Genomic DNA, 23,555 nt, shown 5'->3' with positions numbered 1-23,555 from the left:
ATGGAAAATAATGGACGCAGGCTAGAAGCCTCTATATATCCATATCATAAGACATAATATAAAACTAATTATATTGTCACTGGTATAGTTGTATGCAAGTACTCAATAAAATTATTAACAGTAATTATTATAGATATTGTCCTTCATATGGTTATCTAGCAGTATCTCAAAATCTTTAGTAGTCTCTGCATTCACGACAGACTCTGGTAGACAATTCCAGGTATCAACTGCCCTAAACGTGAAAGAGTTTTTCCTTAGCTCCGTGTTGCAATGTTGTTTATACAGCTTAAATTTATGGCCTCGAGTTCTTTCGTTCGTATCATAAACAAATATGTTAGAGGTAACTCTCTCGTCGAATTTTTTGTTTACAATCTTTAAAAACGTTTATTAAATCCCCTCTAATCCTGCGATGTTTAAGTGTTGGGAGTTTCAGTTTTTTTTAATCGCTCTTCGTATGACAGATCTTTAAATCCTGGTAGAAGCTTGGTAGCTCTCCGTTGTACGTTTTCTATCATCTGACAGTCTTTAAGTTTATATGGGCACCATGCGCTGGCTGCATATTCCAAGTGCGGTCTTACCAGTGGCTTAAATACTGTTTAAACATCGTTTTGTCCAGATATGTAAACGATCTTCTGATAATGCCGAGAACTGAGTTTGCTTTATTTATAAAATTTTGAATATGGGTCCGAAAGTCCAAATTGGCATCTACCGTTACTCCTATGTCTTTTACGCTGACGATTTTTTCCATTATGACTTCTCCAGATTGGTTCGCGAGACGATATGTTCTGTTATTATTTGGCGATCCCTTAGCTTGCAGTACCTTGCATTTATTCGGATGACATTTTAGAAGCCAGTCATCTGACCACTTTTGAAGATTATCCAGGTCTGCTTGTAGAATTTCCCGATCCTATTCATTTCCTATTTTGCGGTATAATTTAGTATCATCGGCGAATAGAGGAAATGAGGAAGCAGTATTTTCTGGCATGTCATTAATATAAAAAAAAAAAGAATAGGTCCTAAAAACGCTTCCTTGGGGAATTCCGCTAAGTACGTTCTGTAAATTAGATGCAGATCCGTTTACCACCACTTTTTGATGTCTATCACTTAGAAAATTTTCTACCCATTCAACAGTTCTTGTGCTGATTCCATAATTGTAGAGTTTGTGTATTAGACGGCGATTGGATACCTTGTCAAACGCTTTCAAAAATCCATATAGATGACATCAATTTCTCCTCCCGTATCCAGCATATGCGTCCACTCATCTAGGACAATTAGCATTTGAAGTGTTGTTGATCTTCCGGGGAGAAATCCAAACTGATTTTTGCTGAATAAATTATTCAGTTGCATGTGTTGAACTATACTATCACGTATAAGTTTTTCCATTGTTTTAACGATGATGCTGGTGAGACTGACAGGTCGGTAGTTTCCGGGATCGGTTTTTGAACCCTTTTTGTGTATGGCTGTGATATTTGCGTCCTTCCAAGACTGGGGTAGTTTACCTTCAGTTCTGGATTTCTTTTAGGGCTTTCGGGTGCATCCCGTCGGGTCCTGGTGATTTGTTAGTATCTGAATTGAAAAATTGTTTCTTAATTACGACTTCATTGATTGTTGTGTCTTGAAATACTTGACTCAAAGGTCTAGCTGTGAACGGAGGTAGTTCCCCGGGAGGTTCTTTAGTAAATACACTGGTGAAGAAATTAACCAATACTTCTGCCTTATCCAAATCACTTGTTGCTACTTGTGTTTGATCTCCGTTCAGTCCCTTTAGGTCCGAAATCCCCGATCTCACTTTTCTTTTAGCATTTATATATTTCCATAATCGTTTAGGTTGATGTTTAGCGGTAAGTGCAATCTCCTTTTCCATCTCCTTTTTTGTTTCGAATCTGTGTTTAGAGAAAACACATAAAAAGCCTCAGCATATGTCTCTAACATTTCATAATTTCAAACACCACACCTCACAGATGCGTATTGAATTGTACATTACTGCTAAAACTTGTAAAAACATCTAGGCCGGGATCTAGGGGGGTCTACGTGCACCCCCCCCCCCCCCCCCACAACTTAACGAACCAATGTTTTTCTGAAGCCTTATGACCCACTGATAACGAAAGGTAACATTGTATAAACTGGGATGAACTTCCGGTTATGACGTCATCAAGATGGCCGCCATATCGAATTTCACTAAAGATTGAAAAATAGTCATAACATTGACATTTTTCAACCGAAGAAGACAAATGAGGCATCAAAATGACCACAATAGAACAACAATTACATATCAGGACCATATAATCCAATATATGTAGTTATTTCTACGCAGGAAATGAAAAAATCGGATTTTAAGCTCAAAAATGGTAATTTTTTTAGCAATTTTTTCATATTTGGCTTTACGCAGCTATAATTGTTTCCCAACAAGAAAGTATTATTCGAAATCAGTTATTTTGACCTCTTATCAATTAGCAAAAACAACAACAACAAAAATGTATAGAAATTCAAAAGAGAATTATTGTTATACCATCATTTGGTTTACAAAACATCACCGGGTGCGTATACAGGGTATATGATTGCTGTTTTTTTCCAAACCGCTGACACTACAGTTTCCGGATGTCTTAGAACTTCCCGAAGATAACATTGGCAATTGACGATTCATATCTTAACACATTTAAATTATAAGTTGGATTAATATCTAAGTGGGACTTGATAGTTTTCTAACAAAATCCATTTTCGAAAGTTTGTAGACTAGTAGCGTCTCAAGATGAACTTTTACTGCACAACGCCAACTAATAGGGTATCAAATTAAAACTGAAGAAAGCATTTGTTTCCGTTAATACCACGACACTTTCCGAAATTTGTTTCTTTTAGAAATAGCGCATCCACTGTTAACTTTATTTTCTGTGTATAACGTAAGGAAATGTCAGATGGTTACTGCAGTATCACATATTTCTTTCAATAGTTCTTAATGATAAGCATTATCTTTGTGCGTGCTTTCTCGCCAGAGTGTCGATGAGCTGATGAGCTGATGTGATATTACATTACCGGTTTACCATCGTGGTTCTAACTTGTCAACCGTCCATGGCCAGAGGTAACATCAAGAACATCGGGTTCGCGGATGTGGGAGCTCATCCTGTTTTCAACCTAGTGATTCACATATCGTATATGATGTTCCAGACCTCTCCGGTAGGATGGAAAAGACACCAGAGCCACATTCTGCGAAGGGTTGAGTTGCATCTCCTTAATTCGTATGAAGCACAATTCCTCATTCTTGTGAACCCTCAGTGACCATAGATGACACAGGTGAATTATTTGAGGTCATAAATGAGGTCTACAGTGAGGTTCCTCTCTTTGCCAAGTCTGGAGAGCACTGTAGAAAACTTTTTCTGGAGAGTCTTCAATGGTGTATCCACGCATACACCAGATGCGACACAACCAGTACCTTCAAGGGACATGGGAAAGTCTGACCAATGAAAAACATTTAACATGTATGACCTCATTTAAGACCTCGAGGATATCACCTGTGCCATCTATAGTCGCACGAGTGTCCACAAGGTTGATGAATGGTGCTTGAATCATTCAACCATTCAAAGAATCTGGATCTGGTGTAATATCTGAGAAGTCTGAAACAGCATATACGATATGTTAGAATCTGAAGGAGATCCCACATCCATGAACCTGTTGTTCCTGATATAAACTCTGGCCATGGATGGGCCATGAAAGATGTCAGGCTAGAACACCACTGGTAATGTAGTGTCACATCATCTCATCGACATCGAAGACGACGCTCTGACTTTCGACGAATTGGATACTGATATCTTGATTACTCTGATTTGGACTGCATGTACCAGCTACCAGACATGCCGAGTCACGCCAGAGGATAGTGCAGTGAGGTGGGAAAGCACGCACAATAATAATGGTTATAATTGAGAACCAGCGAAAGAAATATGTGACATTGTGGTAACCATCTGACATTTTGCTAATAATATGCATAGGAAATAAACGAAACTGTGACTTGTCCTACCCGAGGCTAGACATTCTGTCAACTTTACATTCATGTTTCCTACTTATAAATCGCCAATAGTCAAACTTATTTAAGGAAAACTTATAATACACAAGGAAACTGTAGTGTCAGCGGTTTGGAGTTAGAAAAATAGCATATACCCAGTATACGCACCCAGTAATGTTTTGTAAACTTAATGATGGTATAACAATAATTCTGTTATTTTATTGTTTTACTGAGTGATTAGAGGTCAAATAACTGTTTACGAATAATAGTTTGCTGTTGGTAAACATTTTTGCTGCGTCAAGCCAAATATGAAAAATTTGCTAAAAATTATTATTTTTGAACTTAAAATCCGATTTTTTCATTTCCTACCTAGAAATCACTACATATATTGATTATGTGGTCCCGATATGAATTTGATGTTTATTATGATCATTTTGATACCTCATTTGTCTACTTCGGTTGAAAAATGTCAATGTTCATCCCAGTTTATACAATGTTACCTCTCGATTTCGTTATCAGTGGGTCATAAGGCTTCAGAAAAACATTGGTTCGTTAAGTTGTGTGTGTGTGGGGGGGGGGGGGGGGGGGGGGGGGTGACGTAGACCCCCCCCCCCCTAGATCCCGGCTAAATATGTCCTGTTCGAGCTATGTCATGAAGTACATGAATCTCAGAAATAACTGTGTTTATTTACAATGGATGGATCTCTCCCAGTGTCCCAGGCTTTCTACATTACACAATTGAACCAGGCTCTGTCATTTGCGAGCCTCAACACATCTCATTATAAGTCTCATAGTTTTCGCATTGGTGCAGCAACAACTGCTTTTCAATGCAACATACCTGAAGATCATATCAGGTTGATGGGTAGAAGGAGATCAGATGCTGTCAAAAGATACTTTAGAATATCTGTATTTGATGGCCTGCAAATTAACATCTGAAATATCTAATAAGAACCATTTACAAGAAGACTTTTCTTGTATAAAAGCCATGGTCAACGTACTACATACTTTTTATTGCTCTATATTCTTCTAATTCGTAGTTTGGTTTGCCATTGCCCAACACTCTGTTATGTACTTTATGACATATATACCATAAATGTATAGGTTGTGCCAAATATTGGTGGACAGTGACTGTCTGAGGTGGCACTGTCATATATTAAACTGTGTTTATATAATTATGTATACGTACTAGAGTGACACTCAATGAGTTGATACAGTGACTGCCTGAGGCGGCACTGTGATACATGTGAACTGTGTTTTATGTACTAGATTGACAATCAATTAGTTGATACAGTGACTGTCTGAGGCGGCACTGTGATACATATGGACTGTGTTTTATGTACTAGAGTGATAATCAAGTTGATACAGTGACTGTCTGAGGCGGCACTGTGATACATATGAACTGTGTTTATGTTCTAGAGTGACAATCAAGTTGATACAGTGAGTGTCTGAGGCGGCACTGTGATACATGTGAAATGTTTAACTATATATATATGTAATATAGTGGTACTTATTTTGATAAACAGTGGCTGCCTGAGGCGGCACTGTGATACATGTGAACTGTGTACATGTTTAACTTTCTCCTAGCTGAAGATTGACAATCAATTTTGATGAACAGTGACTGTCTGAGATGGCACTGTGATACATGTGACCTGTGTTTAACTATCTAGGGCACTTTACATGTGATACATCTGTTAATATATTGAACATTTTTCTACAACACTTCAGTAACAATCATTTTGATAAACAGTGTCTGTCTTGAGACAGTACTGGGATAGATGTTTTTATGTTCAACTCTTTTTTAATTGCATTCATTTACAGTTACACTCATTTAATGAACTGCATTCATTTACAGTTACACTCATTTTAATGAACAGTAGCACATTGATTTGCTATTTATAGCAACAGTGAACATATTTTATGCAATATTATACACCAAACCCAGACCTGTGTTGAGGAGGTACTCCTGAATTGCTTGTTAATTCGCGTTAGTTAAGTGTATGCAAATATATAAAATGTTAATATGTGTAAAGCAAGTTATGTTAATTTTCCATTACAAGGTGGATGGTCAATATTCAAAATTCAATTTCAAGAAAAAGTTCTGCAGATACAGTATTTATGTTAAAGAATTCAATTTTTAAAACCTGTATTAGTCAATTTTATACCTTTGCAAATAACTTTTTATTCTTTGATATACCCACATAAATCTCACTGGCTGGGGGTGTGCACTTGATATTAAATACTTGTTATTTAATTTCAAGTTTATGGCGTTTTTTATTTGTAAGCTACCCCCATCTTTTTTGGCATGTAAACCAAGTTTATCACTGGCATTTAACAAATGCTCAATTTCGACATATACACAGTCTTTGTTGTTTTGTGGCCAAAAACATAGCAGTGAATTTTGTGGGTTAAGTTATTCAGCTGGTAAAACAAAATACGATGATATAATTGGATTTATGCACAGCATAAAGTAATAATATCAACTATTTTTTCATCTATTATTATGTTTCTCCGGTTCATCAGTATAAAATTATGTTCCGTATCTGGGATTTATCTCCCTTACTTAGTAGTCACGTGACGTTGATTTATCACGTGAAAAAATTTCACACACTTTGCAACGACCTGGGAAAAAAATTGAAAATACCCACCTCCTCCCCTTCTGTAATTTCCTCCAGACAAGTGTGATAGAAGATTTTATATAATTTGTTTGCATCATAATCAAAATTTGATACTATTCTTTCTGTTGATATAATGATGGGATGGCGTGCACTTGATATTAAATATTTGTTATTTATTTTCAAATTTATGGCGTTTTTTATTTGTAAGCTACCGCCATCTTTTTTGGCATGTAAAATCAAGTTTATCAACATATTCGACATATACACAGTCTTTGTTTTTATCTAAGAAACATAACTTTTACTTACTAATGAATGCTTTTGTAAAAAACATCCATAGCTTTACTTAAATAGAGGTTATCGAGCGTTAACCGAAATGTGATGCCTATTCAATTTTGCCCGAAACATAATGACTATGAGAATAACCATTTATACTAAATTAAAATATTGACCCATACCCAATATCTCGTCAGCATGGCAATGTTGGTTATGGAATATATTTCAAGTTATTTTAAAAAATTACAAAAAAAAAACAGCTTTGGCAATAGCCCGAGTTCTTTGACCTGGTTTTTATCACAATTGAATCATCTACATGAAGGCCAAAAATAGACAACGTTATTTATCGACATATGCAAATAAAGTGTAATGTGACACGAAATTATTTATAAACATAAGCAAATAGACAATAATTGATATTCAAAAATCATTATTGTATAAATATTGTATAACAGATGTAATAACAAATCAACTTAATTATGAACAACTATACCTTGCATTTCTACTTACTGAATCTCGATTATGACATGCTTACGGCATAGCGAGATATACTTCCCGATAAATATTCGTCAAACCATTTTAAGCAAGGTCCGGCCTAGGTGCCTATTCATCCCATGGTTCTCGTGCGGCAAGATACACCATTTAACAAGATATAGTTAACATGAATTTTGAGTCTATGCTATATGCTATGAATGGTAAAACATGACAGATTTGCACGTCGTCACACATCCGGTTTCAAAAGCAGTTTGCTTTGCAAACAGCGATCGAAGTACATGACGTCATTACATAATTGATGACGTTAGCAATCTGTGACTTGAGATTAATAAAAATGTATTTCGTGTCAAATTTTGAAATCCTGACCAATCAAAAATCGTCTTATTCCACTAGTTGAATATCAATATATTTATCAAACACACCCAACACATTTATACAATGGCTGGATAGTGGAATATTGTGGTAGAAACAGAGGTTACAAAATAAGTGGTTGTTGGATATGAATTTTTTCAACACGAGAGAGTTATTCTTCAAAAATTTCAAAAGTCAAGACACGGTCTTTAGCGAGTGTCTTTTGTAAATAAAAAAAAAAATCCATAGCCAACAAGCACGAATCGTGTGACCTGTTTCTTCCACAATTTTCATCCGATAGAAATACGACGAGTATAAGGTAACGCGTATTTGCCGACATATGCAAAAAGATGCAATGATAATTCATCAGCAAAGAAGACCTAATTAATTGTCAAAAGTCATAATTTAATAAAACATTCCATTGATATCATTTTTTTTCTAATCTGAAACACATAAAGGAAGTAAATGAGAAATCCATTTTAAGATGAAATGTTTCTCATTTTACGTGTAATGAAGTTTAATTTTTCAAAATTGCTTCATAATATAACGCTCATAATCGGACTTTATAAAAGCATGCGCACGGCAGAACTGTGCCGTTTACTTCCCAACAAATTATTCTCAATCCATTGTAATCAAGTTCAAAAAGTTTCACAATAACATCGCCTATTGTAGTAGAAAGTTTGTTATACAATTCAAAGCGTACGTGTTGTCTACATGCTAAACGATATAGTAATTTATCAAAAGCTTATCTATTTATAAATACTAAGCATATACCGATGTAAATATATCAACAATTTGGTCAGGTTATAGTGACATGTTCTATTATTGTTATTTACGAGGAAGTTATTTATAGACCAGGAAGTTTCTTTATATATTTTTTTTATCGTCAGAAGTCAGTCTGGTTACATGGACTGTCCACCGTTAACTCTGGTGATATTGGACTTGATACTGACGGGTAAGTGGCACACATATTTATTTAGATAATACCATTTTTTCTGAACCATTATCTATCAGATAGTTGTTGTGAGAAAGCACACCAAATTATCCCCAATCCATTGTAATCAAGTTCAAATCCGTTTCACAATAACATCACCCATTGTAGTAGAAAGTGTGTTATATACAATTCAAAGCGTACGTGTTGTCTTCATGCTAAACGATATAGTAATTTATCAAAAGCTTATCTATTTATTAATACTAAGCATATACCGATGTAAATATATCAACAATTTGGTCAGGTTATAGTGACATGTTCAATTATTGTTGTCATTTACGGGGAAGTTATTTATAGACCAGGAAGGTATGTGTTTCGTTATATTATTGTATCGTCAGAAGTCTGCCTTGTATCATGGACTGTCCACTGCTCATTCTGGTGATATTGGACTTGATACTGACGGGTAAGTGGCACACATATTTATTAGATAATACCATTTTTCTGAACCAATATTTATCAGATAGTTGTTGTGAGAAAGCACAGTAAAACAACTTCACAGATATACGTTATTTGATATCATATACGGTTTTATCATTTTGATCGGTTTTGGTAAGACATTAATACATATACAGACGTAATCTACATGAAATTCTACATTGGGACTCAACGGTGTGAGGACTAATTTGTCGTATCATTGTTTTAAATCAGTGTGATGAATTTATTTAAGATGTACTCCTCTGAGATGTCAAAATTTTCTTGTACTAGATTTTTGGAAATAGGCGTTCTTACCATAAAAGAAAATGTAAGAAAAAAACATATGTCCGTGTTCTCGTTTTTGAGCTATTGTCACTCAAAGATACCTAATTGACAAAATATTCGATTTCATGGGAATTTTGCCGTTTTGACCATATACACACGATATTAAAGCAATATTTTCCTAATGAGGTGTTTGATATATATGGATGTTTGTAGAATTTCTTTACCAGTAGTCTTCTTTAAAAAATACCAGTTGGATTAATAAGACTAGTATTTTTTCTCTCCGAATAACAACATATACTACCCCTACCCTTTAATTTTGAGCTACAAAAAAACACCATTTTCAGCCATTTTTGCCAAATCTAACCCTTTATAGAAAAGGTCCTGGTATTAAATTTTTGTTAATATTTTGCATATCAACTGGGAAAGGATGTTCTTTCCAAATCAGACAGAAAAGTGGGGGGTCCGTGTGCTTACTTTTTTTGCCCCATTTGAATCTTTTGTTATTTTTCAGTATTTTAGAGTAAAAAATAGAAGTGCTCAAATTACCATTAAATGTCAAAATAAAGTGACAAACATGTATCATTTCACAAATTAATGCTCAATATTTTAAATAACCACGAACCCAGTAAAGATTTACAGCAACAATTAGCTCAATACAGCTAAAAATACTGGTGCAGTGATGATTTAAGTAAAAACAGGTTCAGTAAAAAATGGTAAAACTATGGCTCTACTTAAAGCGAAAAAGACACAATTTCAAAATGGCCGCCAAATGAGCCATTTCTTTAAATCCCTGTATAAAAAAATCTACTAAAAATAGAAAAGTAATTTTTTGACAAAATTTTTGCAACTGGCAACCTGCTACAGATATTGATAGATTTTATTTGAAAATCTCTAAACTTCTTTGATCTATGTCGAAACGAGACTTCAACGGGACTGAAACCTCAGAAGAATACATCCTTAAGTTGAACACACATGTTTGCATTTAAATTACCGAAATGACTATTAGTTTTTTAAAATACTAATATTGATGTCCAGTCGCCTCCTTATGTCACGGTAACAAATTGGTCCATGCTATGGGTGATCTGATGAAGGGGGACTGGCACTAGACAAATGGTGTGGAAGCTTTATTAGAAAATTAAGACATATTAGATTATTTAGAATTTCATCACTTAAGGTTTAATCATATTACTGCTAAAACGGTAGTATGAAGGCAGTAGACAACGAACATATTATATGGTGTATGCTACATTGTGGTATAAACCTAAATTGGTACATGTACATGTATATTCGTTCATAATCGAGCTCATGCTAACGCATAGTAAAAATATAAATCAACCCATATAGTAATATCGATATCCTTAAGTGGGATTTAGACAGACATTAACTGAAAGCAACGGTCGCTAGACAAAATAGACTATGTGAGTATACGCTGACATATTAGACGTTACAAAGCCGATGAAAAGAAAGGTGTAAATACATAATCCCAACAACGTCTATGGAATATGTTTTAAGTATCAGCAGTGCCGAGTATCAATGTCGAGCCGTCCCCTGTTGCCACTGTAACTGAGGGATCCACTTTATGGCTGACCTGTACATTTGACCTGGACGGAGGGACACTGGGTCAGTTACTGTGGCAGGATAATGATGGAGGTACTGCGGCTACAGCTACTACAGCCACACCTCCTTGTTATACACCATCTCCTGATGTGTACACCTCAGACTGTAGCCAGCTGTCCTCCAATGAAGTCCGACTGGGGATCCTCACTCCTGTACACGGGGATACATACAACTGTCGTGTCTACCTCTCTGACTTCACACTGATAGGACCATTGTCAACACAGGTGGCTGTTGTAGGTGGGTCACTATTAACGTCTTCAATAATGTTTATTTAATGTTGATTTTAGGAACTTCTTTTTTGTGTGATTTTATCGAAATGTGTTTTACATTGGAGTACAAGTAAGTAAATATCGCTTGGTGCCCGTTAGTACCATCATTGTGATATGACGTGACGTGGAAGATAAGTACTTTGCGGCAGGTAAAGTGAGCTTAAAAGATATTGTAAGTTAAATAACCAAGACAAAGTTGAGATATCTTTATCCAATAAGTATGCATGGTTCACAATGGAATGTGATAAATTCTATAGCAGTTGGCTATCATGTATGTTAACCCACTCCAGTGTGTTACATTATGTAACACATAAGGCGCCTCTGATTGGTCAACTCCAAGATATCTTGATTTTGATTGGCTCTCAACTTCGGGCTACTTTTCATAGCGCATTTTCTTTTAAATGGCATTACATTTACTGTTTAATAGGAAGTTGCTTATTAAAAGTATTAAATAGAATATTGCCTCTCTATTTAGGCACCTTTTATTATGGCGGAAAGATATCACTGGTAGGTTTCCCTGAATGAAGACGAAAAAATGGCTCCACGATATAAATATACTAGATTTAAAGTTATGGGATAAATAAGTACCCCAACGCGTGTCTGTTGTTTATTATGTTTATCTTAACTCTCATTTTTAAATTTTCAAAATTTTAAAAGACATTAGCTGAAGCTCGATCTTTTCAAAATTTGAAAATTAACGAACTCGTGAACCTCTATATAGCAATCGAGATACGAAATAGTTATAATACCATGGCTATTATATATAGTGTAACTAAAATATGATAGAAGTATGTATTTATTTTGGATTTAATCGTATAGGAATAAAATTAGAAGAATTATTCGAAAGAAGGCACACGTTATTACCGCTACAAACACTTTTATTAATGGTGCATGACAGCATGCAATGAAATATTTACATATAAATTTAGCAAACAAAACAAAAACTAGCATTCTTGTATTCTGATTAATACTGTAGTGTACGATCTCCATAAATCATAATGGTGTGGTCAAAGATGTCGCGCATTCATGGAAAATCAAAATGGTAAACACATGAAAGTGCTCTTTATTGCTAAACAATCATCGCCGACAATATATCATTACAAATTTAATCCTTACAATCTCACATTTACCTAACATTCGATTAAATTATGTTAAGACAATTGCCTCGCAATTGTCTCATATAATTTGTCTGCTGTCAACATAAAATAAAACGTAATAAATAATTATTTGAAAATAAGTCAATTTCTAACACTATACATGTACCAGCTAGAATTTATGACAAACTGTGACCATCTGCAAGGATAGAACGTAACGGTGTTTTTTCTTCAAAATATAAATCATTTCTTGTTAAGTGTATAATTCCGTTATAAATGAAGACTAGTTATCTGAAATTGCATAACATGTGATGCTTCATTTGTACAGCTGATAAATAATGCAGTTAAAACAACAAGTACATATATCATAAGGTTAAAACATTGTAGTGCCTTCTGTCAATCATTTTTGTATATAATGTATCTTCATTTAATCGTTTGTCTTTTATTTTGAATTAGAATATTCCTATTAAACTTGATACATGTACATCGTTTGTGTTTATATATATCTTCAGTCTAATATGAACGAAATAAATGGCCATAACCCTCGATTATGATAGTAGTATTCTACGGGCTGGTAAGCTGAACTTCTTTCTGGCAAAAAGTAGACATCGGCTTCTTTAGAATCGCCGGGATGGTAACGGATGTGTGAGGTAAAAAATATTGCATATTTCGGTTCGAGAATTGCCAGTCTAGTGATCCTTAATGAAAATGCGGCATAATGTGTGGGATTTTAGAAATTGTCATTGTCCAATTAATGCTGTACGTGTAATTGATTGATCATGTCTCGTCGTTTTTTCCTCATCTGTCTCACCTCAACTTGTGGCACTTTCCTGATCTGAATTCAATATTCCTGTCAAGCGTGATGCATCGTATATGTATAATACCTTCTGTCTAATATGTAAGAATAATCATATAAACTTGATCATATACAACAAGATGGTTATCGTACCTTGTATCATGGTAAAATATTCATTGACTTTAATTAGGATTACCACAGTGGTAAACGGATGGATAGTAACAGTACTAGCCGATCCCGAATAAAATTGCGGCATAACATTTTTTTTTATATTATTGTCAATTGCTTAGTAAGTATGCACGACGTGTTGATATGAGTTGATATTCTTCTTTTGATTCTGACTTTCTGACTTACGTTTGATATTTGTTAAATCATATAAATCACTGATAGACAGTTTTCATTCGTTGATGGAATTAGAATACTTGGTTTTCAAAGTTTATATATTTGAACAGCATGAAATCATTTTTGTCTTCCAACAATGATCAATCCCGTCTTTAAGTACCTCCTGAGGTGAAGACTCAGGTGAGCTATTGCTGTTTGGAAGCATCGGTCGTTTGACGCCCTTTATATTTTTCAATTATATTCAATTGCAGTACCTGTCCCCAGTGTGACCTTTACACCCCCTGTCAGTGACACAGTCACAGTCACACCAGGGGGCAGTCAGACGTACACATGTGTGACCGGAAGTTGTCGTCCTCAGGCCCGGATAGAATGGTACAAGGACGGCGTGAACGTCACAACTCAGACCGGAAGTGTCAGTAGTGATGGGGACAAGTTTGTAACCACCAGTTCTTATACACTGACCGGGGCCAAAGGGGACAGTCCGGCCACTGTCCAATGTAGGGCAAGTAACGTGGATGGAATGACCCCTGTCCAGTCCGGCTTGAAAAACTTTGTTGTTCAGTGTAAGTATTGCTGTTTAGAAATATTGTAGTGGGTGGCATTTAATTCTTTAAAGTAAAGTAAATTCTATCAAGTTTGAATAAAGGAAAATGTCTTTGTCACTGTTTTTTGTTTTAATAAAAACACACATGCAGGAAATTTTAATTCCATTTTTTTTGCAAATAATGTAATTATTATCTTATTCTTTGCAGATATTTTTGAAAATAGAGAAACCAAGGAACTATCATCTTCAAACGATCCTTTACAATACTAGTTTGTAATGGATTTGAAGTCAAATAATCACACTTGTTGAAAGAAAACATCTTCACTCGAATATCTTAATGGTTTAGATGAAAAGGGTATTACTTTCAAAGAAAATGATACGTCGATATGAATATACAACAAAAAATATCTCAAAGATATGCTTTATTAGTATATGTATTGTATGGTGCCATGATTAGAATGAGAGTAATAATTTGGGAGAGGTCGCACGTCTTTCATCTATATAATAACAAACTTGTGCCATGTTAGATATCTCAATGAAGGGTAGCATATCATTTACTAATTGTCAGATTTAACCAACTGATGTTTATTCCAATTCTTTTACTATAGGGCCACCTGATGGACCACCCGTTATCTCTGGGTATACAAGCTCCTCCATCCTGTATGTAAATGACACACTGTCACTCAGTTGTCGACAGACAGGAGGGAACCCTCTGTCTACCCTGACTTGGACTGGAGTATGTGGGGGAATCCCCGACACAGATGGCAGCACTGGGACAGAGTCAGTATCTACCATCATCATCACTGTCACCAAGGGTTACAACCAGGGGACGTGTGGCTGTGTGTCTACTCATCCTCAACCTCAGGGACAGGACAGGTCAGAGGTCACATTTACGGTACACTGTAAGTATACCTACATCAGACACAGGTCACACTTACTGTGCCATGTAAGTATACCTACCTCAGACACAGTCACATTTACTGTACACTGTAAGTATACCTACCTCAGACACGGGTCATATTTACTGTACAATGTAAGTATACCTACCTCAGATACAGGTCATATTTACTGTACACTGTAAGTATACCGACCTCAGACACGGGTCAAATTTACTGTACACTGTAAGTATACCTACCTCAGACACAGGTCACATTTACTGTACACTGTAAGTATACCTACCTCAGACACAGGTCACATTTACTGTACACTGTAAATATAGCGACCACAGACACTGGTCACATTTACTGTACACTGTAAGTATACCTACTTCAGACACCGGTCACATTTACTGTACACTGTAAGCATACCTACCTCATACACAGGTCACATCTACTGTACACTGTAAGTATACCTACCTCAGTCACAGGTCACATTTACTGTACACTGTAAGTATACCTACCTCAGGCACGGGTCACATTTACTGTACACTGTAAGTATACCTACCTCAGACACATGTCACATTTACTGTACACTGTTAGTATATACCTACCTCAGACACATGTCACATTTACTGTACACTGTTAGTATATACCTACCTCAGACACAGGTCACATTTACTATACATTGTAAGTATACCTACCTCAGACACAGGTCACATTTACGGTACACTGTAAGTATACCTACCTCAGACACGGGTCACATGTACTGTACACTATAAATATAGCTACCTCAGACACATACCACGTTTTTTGGCATTGATAATAAACATACGCTATCATTATTTGAATTTTCGTATTTGTATAGTTTACAACTGTCTACAGACCCTCCGAGTACCCCCACTGTAAGTCTGACACCGACACATCCCTGGTTGGAGGGAGAGAGCGGGACACTAAGCTGTAGTTACACTGAGGGTTTCCCAACTCTGACCAGGTTTGAATGGTTCCGAAATGGCCGCCTCCAGACAGGACATTCAACGCCATCTATCACTTTCACATCTCTCACTAAGGATGATAATCGAGCCAGATATACCTGTCGTGTGAAGAATGACTTCACTGACGTCAAACTTACTAATCTGACGTCACCAGTTATGTACCTTAATGTAGAATGTGAGTATGTTACTGTGAAGCTTTGTATTCGCTTTCGATTCAAAATATCAGTCCCATAAAATTTAACAATAATGAACATTTAAAACTTTGCTTATGGTATATAATGATATCTCAATTGAAAGAGCTGCTAATAACATTTTGCATCGAGGAATTAAGAGGAATGAAATATAAACCTTTTTAACGCCATCTTTTTTATTTTAAACTCCGATGTTAATTGAGGTCAGTTAATTGACGTATTTTGTATTTTTTTTTCAATTACATCAATGCAAAGATATATTTATATATATATATATACCACTTATATCCACATTTTGTGTTGTTGACCGACACAGACAAACCGCTAGTGACCTTGACCCCTACCACCCTAATAGTAGTAGAAGGTCAGACAGCCCAAGTAACCTGTGATACAGAAGGAAACCCCGCCCCTAGGGTCGAGTGGTTACGTGGAGGGTCATCTGTACAGACAGGACCAGGGACCTCTCTGACCTTTACCCTGGGTGACGTAGATAGGTCAGAGACAGATAACTACACCTGTCGGGCGGAAGGTGTATCATCTGTACAGGGGAGGCAACTCATCACACAAAGAATGGTATCGATTGTTGTCCAATGTAGGTTCACCATAGTTTACAATATATGTATTTCTGATCTATTGTTGAGACGCGTTGAACTGGACATCTGTTTTACTTAGAAATTATATTTAGAATGGTCAATGTGATATCACAACAAAAAAGTGGGATTTTCAAATTTATTTGTAATAGCAAGTTCAGCTTAGATGTATTCTTTACATAACTTAATCATCATCGATTATTAATAATTATAGGAAGTATTTTTAATTTTCATTTGAGATGCTCGTTCGGATATATTTCTAAATGACATGAAAGTTTCAACATGACGAAGAGTCGATTTATTTTATCTATTTAACAAGAAATGTTCACACTTTTGTATTTTTTTATTACAGCTATATGTTTGTATGAATTGAGTTCATTTTGTATTTCATTATCTGTGTACTACATTATTATTCAAACCAGATCCTCCAGATGTAACAGTCGTGGCGCCCTCTGGTGTAGAGGAACGAGATACAAATGTCCAGTTATTGTGTCAGACGTTAGGAGAGCCCAATACACTGATCAGTCAGTCCTGGACCCAGACCATTGACCAGGCCTTCATCACTGACCAATTCACGTACAATACTGCATCACATGATATCATAGTGTTGGCGGTGGTTTCCATGGACGACGTGGGGAAGTACACGTGTAGTGTTAGTAATGGCGTACCCGATAGAAATGGAGAGTCACTACAATCTAACAGTGCCGTGTTAGATGTTAAAGGTATGTAATACACAATGTAATATATCACATGCCTTCATCTTGACAATGACGAGTAATAATAGTAAACTTAAGTAGATTACTTTACAATGTATAATGGAAGTCTAGTTTGATATGCAAACATTTTATCCCGTCATAGAAAATCTGCTATAACACAGATTGTGAATTTTGTACGTAATGATAGTTCGATGACAATCTCGTAGCGTCGAAGGTTTTTTGAGAATATATAAGCAATTAACTAGGTGAGATTACCTGCTTAGACTCCAAATTCACATATCGACACGGTTATATGATGGAAAGGAAATGATTCATTTTCGCATATTGTTCTAAAACGTGATAAAAAACGACATTTTGGAAAAAAAGTTTTTAAGCTTGCGCAAGATCACTTTATATAGCGGGAACTTATTAGATGTTTAATTGTACTCTAAAGGTAATGTTGATTTATCTGATAGGTGGACGTGTTAAAAACGAATGTATTAACACTTTTGTCGAAAAAGAGACAACATTTCAACATATCGAATAATATTAAAACCACTTGTTGTACGTACCATTGTATTTTCTGTCGTTTTAGCGGCTGCTCAATTCAGTAACATTGACGAATACCAGACATTTTCTGGCGAACTTCAGAAACCATTAGTGGTGAGAATTCCTTTCTACAGTAACCCACCTGTTACATACGTAGCGGACCTAGAGTGGACAAGGCTGACCACTGGACAAAAGATAATACCATCTGGGGACATCACATTTAGTCTATATAATGGGGAGGTCATCTATTTGACAATCAAGCAAAGAAATATATCATTTGTTGGCCAGGCCGCTGTTATGACCATTTTGTCGTTCGACAGTACGTTTGTTGGGGACTACAACGTGACTTTTTACAATGACGGCAGGAGGCGGCATTCCACGTCATCATTTTCTATCACCCATCTAACTGGTAAGTGAAACGTTAATATCACGAAACTATTGGTTAAATAGAACTAACTAAATTACACGGAAATTTACTTTCTTCATGCTAGAGGTATCTGCGAATTTACAGGTTTTACCATGCTCGTACAGTTAAAAGATATTTTAAAACTGAATTGGTCATGCATTAACGACTCAAAATATATCGTAAAGAAATACTTCAGTTTTAGACAAATTTATCTATGATTGGTTTTTAGAAGCATCAGGTGATCACGAAATAAACTGGTCATTTATCTTGTTATTTACACAATACCATATTGCCTATTCTAAAAGAACATCCAGGGAGTCCAACTAACTTCCGAGTTATGGATTACACATCGTCCAGTATAACAGTAGGATGGAACAAAAATTTTTAATGGAGGTCACATGCAGACCTTTGTTGTTATGTATCGACCTGTCGGAGGAATTTCTCTACAGACAATATCAGTCCTAGAACAGCAACAACTAACTTACACCAAGGAAATAACGGGACTCCAACCCAACACCAGATACCAACTCAACCTGTACTCCTACAACAAAGTGGGGAACAGTTCACTGAGCAGCATACTAGGGATTATTGGTAAAACACAACAACGTAAGTACATCAATACTACACCTTATATACTTGGTAAACCACCAACAATTACATGCTTAAGTCTGTACCATGAAAATAGCATCATGTTTCAGGCATGCACCTAGCGATTGCTTAATATTATATAAAATCGTCAGATGGTGCAATAAGTAACATTACGTCATGTCCTTTATTTAAGCATTATAAGATATCACAATAAAGATATATTGTAATATTAGGAGATTCAAAACTATTAATCATTATTAGGAAACCACATATTTTAAGTATACACTATTCTTGTTCATGTGTTTAGTTTCAGAAAAAGCTACATCTAACCCAAATACGGCGTCCATGATACTTTTCATATTAGCATCATTGATGTTACTCGTAGCAGGGATCCACTTTTTATGTTTTACTTGTAAGTATATTTCATGTTTCTTCTTGTCATTTTTTTTATTATTCTTAATGTATGGTTTTAAGATGTGATGATACAGACTAAGAATTTCTTTTAAGTATAAAATTGAAATTACACAGAACAACTATTGCAGTGCAATGTACCTTGGTTATATTGTAAAACCAGCATAGTTTTAGTGCTGATGGTGTGATTAATGAAGCAACAATATTAAAGTTACATGTTATTGTATTCCATCAAATGGTGGTATTTGTGTTCCATAGTTTTTGAATTCGTGCAATTATGATTTTCCATAACAGTTTAGAGTCGGGACATGTTTTTTGAAAATAAAAACCTGTACATTTATTCAAAAATAAGATCAGAATATGTATGAAAATAAAATATTCATATTACACAAAAATAATGTTAATCACATTTTCTGAGCAACAGTGATGCATTGTGATATTTTAAGCATTAATTCTTCAATCATGTTCTATCATTATTTACCTATACGCTGCTCTTTCTTCCAAAGACGTTATAAATATGTATAAAAATCAGCCATATTCAAGAATTTAAGCAAACGTTCTTGTCATTAGAAACTGAAGCAAAGGTTTTTGAAACAGTCTGAAACTTAGAAAATTGTAAGTTCTAAAAACAAATGCATAAGTTGATGTAAATATTTTTTAGTTGTCATAATAGAGACAAAATCAAAACTGCACATACAAACATTTTCAAAGTAACAATGAATTCATCTTGATGTAGAAACCTAACTGTAATATACTTTTTCATGTTTTAAATAAAACTATGCGATGTTCTATTTCAGACAGACTAAAACTAAAAAGGTGAGTGAACATGTTAGGGACATCTCTGTATTATTAGAACCTTACCGTAGAATAAAACTAGAAAGTCAAAATTATAAGTACTAGCCATTTGGTGCCAGAATATATTTTTGTCTCTTCATTCCAGGAAAACACCATATAAAAGAAAACACAAGGATAAACCAGGTAAGGGATTTGTGTGACAAAAGATCATTCCATTGTTGGTAATAAGATCTGTACATCATGCCAATACACTTTTCTTGTTCTAGAAAGTTTTTTCTGGAAAATGGACTGGAATCCAGTGCAGCTAAAGTGTTGATTACATATTTGATAGAAATAAAATGTCTATATCGTGTTTAATAGAATATAGTTAAATGCATTTGAAATCATTAGTAAATGAAATATCTTGGAAATTAAAATGTTTGCCTTATAATTATGATTTATATGTCACTTACGTATCAATGGCACGTTATTGACGTGTGTGCATAACACTCGTATTTAATCTAAATGCAAAATATTCATGTAGAATACATTTTCCCGGAATATTTCCTTAATTTCTGACCTCGACTACATAATCATTTCAATAAAGTTTACATGTTCCTGATGTATTTGTAAGGTTTATGCATTCGAATAAACTTACTATTTTGCCATTCATAGGTGAACACGGTCATCAAACAGACGGGTAAATACAAACGTTTAACATATGAAATAGAGCGGAAAATTAGTAAATACATCGGTAAAGGGCTACACGAGAATGGTCTATAATAGAGATTATTTAGTTAAAGTTTGTATATAAATCATGATACAAGATTTATTTCCATAACCATTTCATTGTATATCTGCATCATGCTAAAATATTATAATGTTTTAATTACATATATTTTTAAGTCATCCCGAAACAAATGTGGCTGTGCTATATTGTTAGAATTATACAATCCTTAATAACTTAATAAATTAAATGTTTAATTATTTGCGCAGTAACTATAAGATCATAAACATTTGTCTTATTGTTTAGACATGTTTTACTCATCTTACATGTATATGTAATTAATCCACAAATAGTATGATTTTGTTCTGATGTGATTAATATCAATAAACAAATCATTATATTCTACAGGTCACATTACAACGATTTAAACCTTGACGAAAGAGAACCGCCTTCAACGTACGAGTCCATAGGAGGGGGGACCGCAGGTATATAACATCAGCATAACAATTATATTAAGTAGCTATGAAACAGTGTTTCTACCATCGATTGGTGTTATTCAACGCTCAGGTATCAAATAAACATTACAGCTGTTAACAGTTGGTTTATACCACACATGGTATCAGCTCATAATTGATCGACACGGTAACCTTTGACCGAACTATGTTGTCTAAGTGCCACGTCATTAATAATCCAGTGACGTCATATTATGCTGTGATCGCAAATTGGCGCCCAAAATGTTGCTGGAAAGCGAATGTTCCTGGTCATTGTGTCAAAATACGTGACAAGTCATTGCGTGATGCAAATTCGACCCGAAATACAAATAACAAATTTAAAGCGTTTTAATGTAAAAGGGTTGTTCTGATGAATAGTAGATTGAATTTTGTTAAAGACTTGCTCGCGTGGTCCATATTTAACAACCACCCATAGTGTGATATCTATATTGTTAAACATTTCAATGGCCGATAAGAGATATTGTTTTAGAGACATATGCATATCATGTAGTGAGAAGGATTAAATATATACAATCTACAGATATGTTAGGCATTTTATAGATTGACATTTTTCATTTATTCTTTCATAATTATTGAAGAATTAGATATGGAATAAGATAAAGTTCTCTATTTTATTCAGCCAATATGGATGAGGAAGTTATTTCTGGCTGCAGGTTTGTAAAAGAAGATTCATGCACATTTATATACACATTATAGACACTAATGTTCGACCATGCAGACGCCATTTTTAATTTCATATGAATTTTGAACTGCATTTGCAATCTTACATACAATTTGCCTGATACCTTTACTCATGAAACTTCTAACTGTAACGGTTAATAAAGATTATTTGTTCTCATTTTCATTTATTTTATATGGATAAAATGATGGATATTTGTAATATTATGTATTCACAAAACGTTAGAAGCATTTTTTTATATTGTAGAAGAATGTATGAGTCCCTGGGAATGAGAAATGACGTATCGGTGTATGACGAACTCAAAGGTGACCTTTATTATATAATGTGACTTTAATAAATAAAAAAACTTCAATTTACGATATCAGTATGGAAGAAAAGTCAAATTATTATAATTATGTCACAGTTTTGATTGTAATCTTTTCATTCCAGGTCCAGCACCCAACACTTACAAAAACACGGTGACTATATGATGGTACTGAGAACAGTCCGAAGAACCGATAACCATGAGATGTTGTTTAACATTTTTTTCTATTCGTATGGTATAAGGATACAATAATAGTGGAACTGCGTTAGTACATATTCACGTGATGAAACTGTAATAAACCAAAATCTACAGTACTTATGTATGATTTATGTTCTTGTTACTATTATTAACAAATTTAGCATGTACATCGCACCTTCTGTTTGAAGTAACGCAAGTGTTTTTTTAAATTAATTGACAATATTTAGAGATGAAATGTCCTTACCGTGTGTTATAGAATATGTAAAGGTTTAGTTGGGCAAAAGTATACCTCCGCATCTTAGTTATAAGGATATACCAGAAAACATATTGCCCGTCTATCCTTTGAAAAAATACCAATGTTCTGACAACGTTAGTTTTAATGATCTGATTTGGTTCCTCCGAAACATTATTTGCCATGGTAATCAATTTACTGTACATGTCTTGTAAAAAAGTCATAAACTGTTCTTAGTCTTTAGTTATATGTTTAAGCTTTGTGTAATATATGGAGATCTATCACATAGAGTGTTACCAGAGAAACATAATGGAATATATGATTTTCATTTTCTCTTTATAAGGAGTAGCGGTGTGTATGTTTAGAGTTTTAGATTTGTTTTACTTTTTGGAGCGCAGGACAATAATCAAATGTTAGTAGTTCAAACTACTTAATGTATTTTGATATATGCTGTATAATATGGAAATGTGAGCAGCTGACCAGTTGTTTTCAGGTTTCCGGAAATATTTCTGAAGTTAAAAATACGAATTTTTATATTTTAGTTCGGAGCAGAAAGATAATTTTAGGTAATATGCAAATCAGTCTTAAAGCAGAAGTAGTTTATTCCCACCTGTGTAATTGACTTAAACGCAATGACGACAAACTAAAATTTAAAAAAAAAAAAAAAAATCTTCCAAGACTTTCCTTCTCCTTCTTACCAGAACAATGATTTGTGTGGTCAGTTGATCTGAATATGGCTAATGAAAAAA

At 34.8% G+C, this 23,555-nt stretch overlaps 2 protein-coding genes across 2 annotated transcripts; both read left to right on the top strand.

Moving 5' to 3' along the window:
* Positions 1–8,619: 8,619 nt before the first annotated feature.
* LOC138311877 (uncharacterized) lies at positions 8,620–13,746 on the top strand. The gene is made up of 3 exons (XM_069253030.1): positions 8,620–8,683; positions 9,058–9,122; positions 10,931–13,746. Exons 2-3 carry the CDS (start codon positions 9,074–9,076, stop codon positions 11,308–11,310), a joined length of 429 nt encoding a protein of 142 aa, XP_069109131.1. The 5' UTR covers positions 8,620–8,683; positions 9,058–9,073; the 3' UTR covers positions 11,311–13,746.
* Positions 12,949–22,948, top strand: LOC138311876 (nephrin-like). The gene is given in 17 exon segments (XM_069253029.1): positions 12,949–12,972; positions 13,739–14,099; positions 14,689–14,982; positions 15,841–16,125; positions 16,458–16,733; positions 17,154–17,453; positions 18,022–18,384; positions 18,687–18,754; positions 18,756–18,987; positions 19,277–19,381; positions 20,178–20,196; positions 20,321–20,358; positions 20,830–20,854; positions 21,290–21,366; positions 22,013–22,046; positions 22,319–22,377; positions 22,502–22,948. Coding segments are annotated over 17 exon segments (2,601 nt in total). The 3' UTR covers positions 22,543–22,948.
* Positions 22,949–23,555: the final 607 nt, after the last annotated feature.

This window comes from Argopecten irradians, unplaced genomic scaffold, assembly GCF_041381155.1.
Source record: "Argopecten irradians isolate NY unplaced genomic scaffold, Ai_NY scaffold_0143, whole genome shotgun sequence".
Classification (NCBI taxonomy): Eukaryota; Metazoa; Mollusca; class Bivalvia; order Pectinida; family Pectinidae; genus Argopecten; species Argopecten irradians.
This window is presented reverse-complemented; position numbering and strand designations above follow the sequence as displayed.